Here is an 11,224-nt window from a genome sequence, read left to right as displayed (position 1 = left end):
GATGATAAAACACGGGAAGGTGACTTCAGACGACGTGTCAACTCTTGATCCCGCAGATCGAAAGCGATATTGTGAGAAGTTAAATCTTGGAGACGACGACCAGGAAGGATTTCAAGATTTTGGAGGCGTCTAGTTATTTTATCAGTGGTCACGTGATCGCTGTTGTCTTGCAGACGATGTCTGAGATCTTTCTGCTGTCTGGTTCAGTCTGTTTGGAGTGAATGCATCAGCAGGACGGGCTGTGAAAGTGAGCAAGTTTTTAAACGCGGTCCAAAACACACTCGTGCACAGTCCGGCTGCAGGTCAGCTGTGTTAAGCCCCGGGTCACAACCCACCGTGCGTTTTTTTTTTTTTCGCCGTACGTTTTCTGCGGATGCCACGTTTTTGTGAAAACATACAGAGGCAATAGCAAGAGGAGGGAGGGAGTACGTTCAACGCACGTCTCTAGCAGTGTAACGATAAAGAGAGATGACAGTAATGCAGAGTGTGTGTGTGTGTGTTGGGGGGGGGGGCGGTCGCTTTTCTTTTTTTTATGAGCGGGACCGGAGCGGCAGGTGTTATTCGGTGTCGGCGATGTATGAACATGTCCAGCCTGCAGCGGTCAGTTGAGTGTTTACTTGCCTCGAAAAGTTACAGCTAGTTATCAGACTGAAGCTGTGGAGTGTGTGTTGCTGACGTTTGGAAATAAAGTCCAAGTGAGAAGCTGCGTTGTTCATGCAAGTCTGTCGGCCTCTGGTTAATTCTGCTTTGAATTCGTACTGAGGCAGTACTTACGAAGTACGGATCTCCAAATTTAGCCCACGTTTTTGCAAGTAGACTACGCACGTGCAAGTACGGCGGGTTGTGACCACGCGGCTTTACAGAGTCATTAAATGCAATTCTGCGTGTGCGAACATGGTTGAAAAAGTGATGGAGAAAAAACAACGCACCAAAGGTTTCTCTGACCAATAAAAAACACCACAAGGAAGTGGCAGCTTTAATTATATGCACCCGCAGGTTACACACACACACACACACACACACCTTTGTAGATCACACGACTTCCCAAAAATAAAAGATCCACAAACACAAAATCAGACCATCCTTAAGTTGAGTGTATATATGTAATGTAAGAATTCCATTACATAGCACTAATCATGGAAAGAGGATTTTACAGGACTGATGGGAACATCATCAGCAAACCGATTCACACATTTTAACAACCTGAAAGCCACCAGACCAGTTCGAACCCGAACCCTGGGTTCTTGGACAGTTTCTGTGTTTCTTCTGGCTGGTTTTATTTCTTCTGCGGCTTACAGTCATTTTCATAACAACTTCAAAGGAAAAAAGAAAAAACAAGACAGAAGAGGAGGTTTGTTTTTAAAGTGATGTGTTGGAACCATCGATGTCTATGTGAACACAGGCTGAGCTCACGTGATCCATCTTCACCTGTGCTGGACACAAACCACATCTGATCCTTGAGACTAAATGCTGCAAAGTGAAAATGTTTCAAACTGATCGTCATCCGTCTGGATGTGTTTTTTTACGCACGGTGCTGATCTGTCAGCATGTGACGATCAGCGCGTGCGCAGTCAGTGGCTGCATTAAGAGCTCTGCCTACCGGTGTGGCCCCGCCCGGCGCGTGACGTCATCGCGATTGGGTCTATAAGGTTTCTGATAACCGTTAAATTACAGAAATATCCATACATTTATAAACTGATGGATTTTGTCCGAAGCTTCCCCATAAAACTATTTTTAAACGGGGGTTGACGGAGAAATTCGAACGTTTGCAAACATTATATGATGATGAACATTGCGAAACGAGCGGATTTAAGTTTGACGCTCTGCGACCTCCGTACAAAGTGCATCATCAGAATGGTTCTAGAAAAGAAATTTTCAGGTCTGTCTTTTTCTTCATTCGAACTAAACTCTAATCATGACTGTGACGTCACTTAATCAAACCTCTGTCGAAGTAAAATTTGAGCGGCGTAAAGTTTTATTGAGGCCACGTTTGTTCGCTGCGAGCCGAATCTAAGCTAACAGTGCTAACGGTGTTACCGCACATTTTGAGACCCGAGCAGAACGTAAACCCCGTGACGTCACAGCGATTAAAAAATCGAAACATTTAATTATGATGTACAGTATAAAACCAAAATGACTTTACGCGAAAAGTTTTTTTTAAAACACCGTTTTTTTTGCACAGCGGTGCGTTTAATGCGACTAAAACTCAGAAAGAATTTAAAAAAAAAAACAACTTTTTGATACCGAGCAGCGCACGAGGTGGCAGAGCCGCCGACACACCGCTCAGCGTGGCGCCGTCGTTGGACTGAGGATTTTCCTGGTGAAAATAAACCTTTTCAAACTCTCGCTCGCTTCCGGGTGTGACGCGCGAGGTCAAAGGGCAAGAGGTGAAACAGTCTCGAGGCATCATGACTGATTATTGGCATCATGACTGATTATTGGCATCATGACTGATTATTGGCAGCATGACTGATTATTGGCAGCATGACTGATTATTGGCAGCATGACTGATTATTGGCAGCAGACTGATTATTGGCAGCATGACTGATTATTGGCAGCATGACTGATTATTGGCAGCAGACTGATTATTGGCAGCAGACTGATTATTGGCAGCAGACTGATTATTGGCAGCAGACTGATTATTGGCAGCATGACTGATTATTGGCAGCAGACTGATTATTGGCAGCATGACTGATTATTGGCATCATGACTGATTATTGGCAGCAGACTGATTATTGGCAGCAGACTGATTATTGGCATCATGACTGATTATTGGCAGCATGACTGATTATTGGCAGCAGACTGATTATTGGCAGCAGACTGATTATTGGCATCATGACTGATTATTGGCAGCAGACTGATTATTGGCAGCAGACTGATTATTGGCATCATGACTGATTATTGGCAGCATGACTGATTATTGGCAGCAGACTGATTATTGGCAGCAGACTGATTATTGGCATCATGACTGATTATTGGCAGCATGACTGATTATTGGCAGCATGACTGATTATTGGCAGCATGACTGATTATTGGCAGCATGACTGATTATTGGCATCATGACTGATTATTGGCAGCATGACTGATTATTGGCAGCAGACTGATTATTGGCAGCAGACTGATTATTGGCATCATGACTGATTATTGGCAGCATGACTGATTATTGGCAGCATGACTGATTATTTTTGCCGTTGGACTGTTGATTCCTTGAAAGATGTTTTGTGAAAACATGGTATTTGTGTTCAAGGAAGAAAAGCTGAAGCTTGTGCTGCACACAAACTGAAATTTAAGGTTTTGGCCGACTCGACCCAGCTAGTCAATTCATTAACATAGAATATACTGTTATACAATATAACATACATACTGTTATTGTCTCGTATTAATTCTAGTCTGATGTTAAAATGTGTTTGATCCACATTTGTGATTTATCTCCGTTTTCCCTATCCAACATGTTACTGTAAATAAGATTTTTTTTTTCTTATCTTACCTGGTTAAATTATGGAAGCGTATTGCATTCACTGGATTAAAAAAAAAAATTGACCACTGATCTCGTAATTACACGAAAAGATCCTGATCTCGTACTTATGAGACACGATTAGGTGTCTAACTTGTTTTATGTATATTCTTCCGTACTTCCAGTCCCTCAGTAAAGAAGCGGTAAAGAGCTCAGCCGATGATAACACGCTATAATCAATCCCCTAAAGTGCTAACACGCTATAATCAATCCCCTGAAGTGCTAACACGCTATAATCAATCCCCTAAAGTGCTAACACGCTATAATCAATCCCCTGAAGTGCTAACACGCTATAATCAATCCCCTAAAGTGCTAACACGCTATAATCAATCCCCTGAAGTGCTAACACGCTATAATCAATCCCCTAAAGTGCTAACACGCTATAATCAATCCCCTGAAGTGCTAACACGCTATAATCAATCCCCTGAAGTGCTAACACGCTATAATCAATCCCCTGAAGTGCTAACACGCTATAATCAATCCCCTGAAGTGCTCCCGGATGAACGTCCAGGGAGGAGCACAGGGCGACTTCCAGCTTTCACTGAGGGACACAGCGCGGCTCACTCCCACCCGGGCACATGCCAGTCTGTGTGCCCGAGCTGTGCCCCGCCTCATTGGAGGCGTTTCATTCATCCAGCAACAGTTTAGTGGGAAATCCACACTTTGTGTGCGCTGTGGATCACAGTGCAGTGTGGGAGGTTACAAATTGGCTGATTTTTGATTATGACTTGGGAATTCTCACACTTGTCTTTACCGAGTGACTGGAAGTACGGAAGCGATTACACACACACACACACAATAAATAAATAGCTTGATCTCGTAATTTACAAGATCAATGGTCAGATTTTTTTTATCCAGTGAATGCAGTACGCTTCTGTATTAAATAAAGGTTAAATCAAATCAAAAGAATCAACTGATCACTGTTTCGGTTTGCGGACATGACGAGCGAAGCTCTTCAGTATCTCACCCATTTAGGTCCTTCAGACTCCCCCCCGTAAATGCTTCGGTGGAGCATGAGCATGGCTAAAACCTTTCAGTATTATGTTAGAAAGATTAAAAAAGAAAATATTATAAAATCAAACCTTCACTGTGCCTTGTGATACAATCACTACGTTGACCTCTCCAAGATGGCGCCGCATTTCTTGCAGCTGAGCAACCAGCGCGGCCTGTACTTTTTACGTCTGTTCATCTACCTTCGGTTTGTGGCTTTTTACAAAATCCGGTTAAGTGTGTTGGTACGCATCATGTGATTTTAAACTTCCGGGTCCAAACAAAAAAAGGCGTGCTGTCATTGAGAACTGCACAGACGCTCTGATCAGGCTGCACTTAAAATAGGGCTTGCCAGTAACGTTTTGATGGCATAAAACCTTATCGCTTCAAGGGGCTCTGCCCCCTTGACCCCCGCTGGGGCCCCCAGACCCCCAACCCTGAGTCGTGATCATGTAATTTACCTGGCACTAAAATGGTCCAAGCTAGAACCCTGTACATAGCACAAGTATCTAGTTTTATTGAATTCAAATGTTATGATATTGTCATTAAATATCTCAGTATATTTGTAATTGCCTTTTAATACATGTCAGTGCCACAAGTCAGGAGAATAAATATCTTGTGTAAACTTTTTTTTTTATGAAATTATCAACTCCTTAAGAAAATTATTAATATTGCCCAATTGAATCTTCAATTTTTTTTTCAGTATTTCAAACAACTTCAGTATTTTTCCAGAGAGAGAAAAACGTTACTGGGTCTCTTCAGTATTTTAAATACGGTGCACTTTGGCTGTTTCATAGCTCGGGTGGAAGCAGGGCAACGCCGGGTTCTGGATGAAGCCACGCGTCAGCGGAGACTCAGCCGCCAGCTGGAGGCGCTGGAGAAGGACAACTTCCAGGTCACACTTCCTGTCCTTGTTTGTGTGTCGCAGGTCAGAGGTCAGGTTTGAGCAATTTTTGACTTCAGGCAGCGAACACAGCACTCCTTGTTGTTCTCAACAGCACACAGGCCACGCCTCCAAACAAATCCTTTTACCACTGTGCACGCTTTGGAGTGCACGTGTGAACGGGACTGTTGTCTGTTTCCAGGATGATCCGCTGTCCTCGCTGCCTCCGCCCGGTCCGACCGCCCGACTGCCGGCCTTCAGTGAGACAGAGGAGCCAGGTGACACCTCGCAGTTCTCAGAGTGGTACCAGGTACTCTCTGTGGTACCAGGTACTCTCTGTGGTACCAGGTACTCTCTGTGGTACTTTGGGGGGACATTTTCCACAGAGTTTTGCTTTTTTTCCCCGTCCAGAGAAGAAGAAGAGGAAGACGCGCGGCGACCACTTCAAGCAGCGATTCAGGAAAAACTTCACCACCCTTCTGGAGGAGGAGGTGGGCGGAGCCTGTTCTGAGTGTTTGTGATTGACTGTGCAGTCAGCTGATTATGTGCTGTGCTCTGATTGGCAGAACCTGACAGAGAAGCCAGAACCTAACTACCTGTCAGCAGTAGCCCCGCCCTCTTCTCTTCCGCCACGTCACTTCTGCTGCGTGTGCGGCTTCCCGTCACACTACACCTGTACGACCTGCGGGGGGCGCTACTGCTGCAGCAAGTGCCTGTGCACGCACCGAGAGACCAGGTGAGCAAACGCAGGTCCAACCTTTATAAGGTCTCCTTTGGAAACTGGTTTGAACAGTGAGCTGGTTTCTCTGCAGGTGTCTGAAGTGGACGCTGTAGCCCGTCACCATGGTAACAGCCGCCAGCAACATTCTCAGGAGGACGCGGAGCATTTTACAACCGACCACAAGGTGGCGATGCTGCTCACATTACAGAAACAAGGCTGCACCTTTTTTTTTGTCCAAAAGTGATTTTACTTTCTGTGAAATTTGAAGAAACATTTGTGTTCTGTTATTTAAATGTTTAAATAAAAAAATTGTATTTGTGATCAGTTCCAGCTTTTGTTTTTTTAATTCATGCTTTACCGGTAAAACAGATATTTGCAACTGTAAAATCTAGCATTAACGTCCACAAGTCGGACAAGGGGATTCCCATTCTTTTCCAATTCCATTGTTTGCATGGTTTATTTTTTGCAAGTAATTCGACCTGGATCCGTGTCTTCAGTTAAAGACTGCTTCGCCACTGAAGGCTAAATTTAAGCCTGTATAATAATAGCTCAATGAAACTTATGCAGAGCATAGTTTTTGGGAGATGTTGCTAGATTCCGAGTTGTCAAATAATCACTGGTAGTATTGCATTTATCCATTATCACAGCAGGAATTGCAAGATTTACATTGGCTGATGAACTTTACCGTAGCAACAGCGTCTTCATGTCAAACTGGAAATTCTGTATCAGAATCCACATAAATACTTTCGTATGATTGGTTGAATTCACCCATTTCTGCACCATCATCGCTCCACCAGTCTCTCTCTCAGCACCATTACTGACATCTGCTGAGCAACGCGGAGTAATACGTCAAATGAGAAACGGCCATATATTTTGCCACCAAAGTGATATTTTATGGTTGGAAATCTCACACGATTAATCAATCAGATTTGTAATGTAATTGTATTGGAATTTTTATTACGAACCAACTTTGACACGACTGAGATTAAAGAAAAGTAACTGAGTTTTAACTTAATGTAATGTGGAGTTAAAAATTTTAAACAGTTCTGTTAAACCCCAAAACATGAATCCTGGGGAAAAAAATCTCAGAACGCAAGTTTCTTCATGACTACAGGTGTATGAATTAATTTTTTATCAATAATGGAGCAGACCAAAAGATTATTATTAAGAAAAAATATTAGCCAGAGAGAAGAAATGGTTTGAGAGAGGGGTCAAGGAGGCATTCTTTGTGAAATGTTTGAAACCCAGCCTTAACCGGGGAGGGGGTCTGAGACACACTTTATCCCCTGTTTACAATGGGGTACTCAGGTCAAAGCAGTTTCAGTCTTTTGTTCATGGTAATGAGTCATTCACGTCATCAGGAGAGTCATCAAGGGAGCAATCAGGAGAGGCGTCCGTCCCATCATTAGGAGGGACAGCTGCCCTGTCATTAGGAGGGTGCTAACTAGAGCACAATAAGTGCTAACTAGAGCTATTGTTTAGTCACTAGCCTATAGCAGTCGGCCTCTCGGTAGGAGGGGAATGGTTAGGTTTAAAACTCCAGCTTTTGTGACTTCTTGATTATTTGTCTCTACAAGAGTCAGACAGAAGTCAGACCACTAGAGCAAGAATTTTAGCTGAGGAAGCTTCTGCGATTTGAAGCTAAACGTCCTCGCGTCAAGGAACCCAGTCCAGTCGAAGATTCAAGCTTCTCTACTATGGAAACCACCTAGACAACTGAGAGCCTACACAGAAACCAAACGAACACAATAGAAAACGTGAACACAATCCAAACTCCTGGACTTCTTTGTTGATACTAACTTTTGTGCTGCGCTAGAGTCGGACAAATGTGGGCACCCACGATAGAATGCGCGTTCCCCATGTGCGGAACGCCTAGAATCAGAACCGAGAGGAAATATTTACATAATATATCTTAACAGAACTGTATCATCTATTTAAATTCAGTGATCACTTTGAGAAAAATCAGGAGTCAGCAGGTTGTCCCCAAAATGACAAAACAACATTTACAAAGTAAAATCACAGAAAAATTAAATGGTGTAACATTATGTTATTTGGTGTCCTTTCAGTGGACAATTCAGTTACATTTTCAATTTTGTTATTTCATTCAGATTCACATAAATTAACATTAGAAAATTGAAAATGACTATTAACAGATTGTGACATTGAATGGAACAGAACTTATAAATGACACCAAAAAAAGTCATTGCATTAGTAAATGATAATTATATCGGTGTACAGGTAATGTGTGATTTTATATTTCTGAAACAAAAATTAGCTGTACATGTAACAATCTAAAGGTCTTCTGACTGCCATAAAACAAACATGCAGACTTTACCCAAGAATATATGGGTGATTCTTTAACTACAGGCACTATTGGCCTTGTAAATGTAATTTCCACCACACCATTGCCTTACAACATAAAGCGCCTTGGGGTAACTGTTTGTGATTTGGTGCTATATACATGTGCTCTGATGTCACTGTTTATCTCCATAGAAACTACCCAAACAATCTTTCATACAAACAGTTTAAAGGGACATTACAGTGTTGTGGTGGAAATTACAGCAATAGTGTGGGACAACTACATTTTGTTAAAAAAAAATCACAACAGTTGTATGACATTGAATACCCCAATTATGTTTTGATTATTTTACTGATATTTTATAACATTAGAAAAAACATTTACCCTTCATTTTTATCATTGAAGATCAAAAGTCTGGGTGTGGGAGAAGCACAAAACGGCAATATTTGCATAAAATGATGCTGAAAAAAGGTGAAAAAGTCATCATAGACTACTAGAACAAATTTCTTAACACACTTTCATTGTAAAGATAACTATAAAAGTGTGAAATTTCCCTTTTTTCTGTTTTTCATACAATATGATCAAAGGACATAATAAGTGCCCGTAGTCTAAGAATCACCCATATCTATAAACAGAAAAGGCATGTCTGTGTTCGGGGTGATCTCTGCCACGTGTGGCCCGAGACATGTCATGTTTGGCCTGTGGGACCGTAGCACCAATAGGCATGTTTGTATGTGTTCATCTTATTTAGAAGATCAGCAAAACAGTGCCGCTGCCGCCATAGGGCAGCTCTCAACAGCCAACCAAAAATCAAGTGAAGTTGACATGTCAATGTTAAAAATTTAAAAAGAAAAAAATCCCTGGTCATTCATGGCAGAATGAATGACACCATTTCTTTGACATAGCGGCCTTTTGTCTGCTTATAAAGTAGGTGACAGCAGGTCATGTCACTGCCACACTCTGGCAGCCGTACACAGCAGGTACATTTTAATTAAATAAAACGCACACTTCAACTTCCACGTGACCCGCGCTGACCCGTTTGGATTGTAACTGAAGCGCAGTATGTTGTCAGTGAAGTGTGATGCTGCTACCTGACCTGAGTCCCACACGAACCGTGAAAATAAGGGCTCGGGTGAGCGCGTCCTGGTTTGAATCGTGGGTCTCAACGTTTTGGTTGAAAATCAGAGCTATTCACAAAATCTTAAATATGCAGGCTCCATTTGAACTGAGTAACCTCTGATTCCCTTCTTTTTTTTTTTGACTTTCCAAAACCCCTGAGCTGAGCCTATTTCTAAAGTAACATCTGTATGCCTATGAATAAGAACTTTATGAAAATATATACTTTGCTGGGTCTGTTCCTCATAGTAAAGGCACGACTTTACCACAAACCCCATTCAGCTGAATTTTTTTTGGGGGGGGGGGGGGGGCTTTGAGAAGGCATGTTAAAAAAAAAAAAGACACTGGAGAAGTCGAGCAGAGGCCAATATTTCAAAGAAATGGTGTATGTTGATCTGGCCTCACGTGGAAAACTTTATTAATTCTGATATCTGATTTTACAACAAACCCTATTCAGCTTTATATATAATAAAAAAGGTTCTTATAAAAATTGAGTATGATACGATACACTTTATTGTCCCCTGAGGGAAATTTGTCTTGGACTCATGCTAGGTGCCTTACAAGAAAAGAGAAAACAAACAATACAGATAAAAACACAACCACATCCATAACAAATTAACATGACAGGAGTCAGGAGAAACACCATAAATATTGCATAATTCCAATTTTAAACATTATTGTTTAACAATTTAATAGACATGGGGACGAATGAATTTTTACCTTCTCCCAGAAGGAAGGAGAGTGTACTCTGCGTGAAGAACATGAACTGAATCCATCAGTATCCTCTGAGCTGCTTTCAAAACAGACTCTTCATAGAGTGAACTGAGGGACTGATATTGTTTCTTTCCGATTATCTTCATTGCATCATCAATTTGTCTGTTAAGTTTCGTTTTAAATTGTACAGAAAGATTGCCGTACCAGGCAGTCATGCCATACCTAAAACAACATAATTTTCTGATTGACTCCATACAAACGAAGTCTACGAAGGAAATAAAGTCTTTGATGGAATCGGGAGCACAAACTGTCCACATGTGCAGTCCAGCTGAAGGTATTGTCTATGTGCAGCCCCAAGTACTTGTATGAGTTGACCTGGTCAATGGGAATACCATGTATGACCACAGGAGTATGGTCCCCAACAGTCCTTGGATCCAGAATCATTTCCTTGGTTTTATTGACATTTAAAACCAAGTGGTTGTCATCACACCACTGCACAAAGTGTTTCACTTCAGAGAAGTACTTTGTTGGACTTGAATCCTTGTGCAGTAGGCTCAAAATAGCTGTATCATCAGAAAATTTAAAAACAAAGTTATTGCAGTAGTTATTTGTACAGTTATTAGTATAAAGAGTGAAGAGAACAGGAGAACTGACACAGCCTTGTGGTGCACCTGTATTTGATGATTTAAGTACCGAAAGAGCTTGATTAACTCTAACTTGTTGTAATCTATTAGTTAAAATTCTATTAGTACTTTAGGGAACGTCCACTGAACTTTCATCATCATTCACTTGTCAATTTTCATAGAGCAATTTGTGACATTCATGACAACACACACACACACACACAATGCAACACAACTCGTTACACTTTAAAAGGAACATGAAATATACACTGACATGGATAAAATTCAGCTCTATTGGCCATGTGTGGAATAATGCATTTCTGCTAGTAGGTATTTATGGGTCTTCAAAGCCCAGACTGGATTT

The 11,224-nt window shown here is 41.7% G+C and overlaps 1 protein-coding gene across 1 annotated transcript; it reads left to right on the top strand.

Annotated features, from left to right (window-relative positions):
- The first annotated feature begins 1,796 nt into the window (after window positions 1–1,796).
- On the top strand, window positions 1,797–6,351 carry znhit1 (zinc finger, HIT-type containing 1). Its single transcript, XM_034164451.1, has 6 exons — window positions 1,797–1,879; window positions 5,302–5,399; window positions 5,590–5,665; window positions 5,799–5,878; window positions 5,954–6,123; window positions 6,200–6,351. The coding sequence occupies exons 1-6, from the start codon at window positions 1,855–1,857 to the stop codon at window positions 6,219–6,221; spliced, it is 471 nt and encodes a 156-aa protein (XP_034020342.1). The 5' UTR covers window positions 1,797–1,854; the 3' UTR covers window positions 6,222–6,351.
- The last annotated feature ends 4,873 nt before the right edge of the window (window positions 6,352–11,224 follow it).

Source organism: Thalassophryne amazonica, chromosome 23, assembly GCF_902500255.1.
Source record: "Thalassophryne amazonica chromosome 23, fThaAma1.1, whole genome shotgun sequence".
NCBI lineage: Eukaryota > Metazoa > Chordata > Actinopteri > Batrachoidiformes > Batrachoididae > Thalassophryne > Thalassophryne amazonica.
The sequence above is the reverse complement of the archived record's forward strand: the minus strand, read 5'-3'. Positions and strand labels throughout refer to the sequence as shown.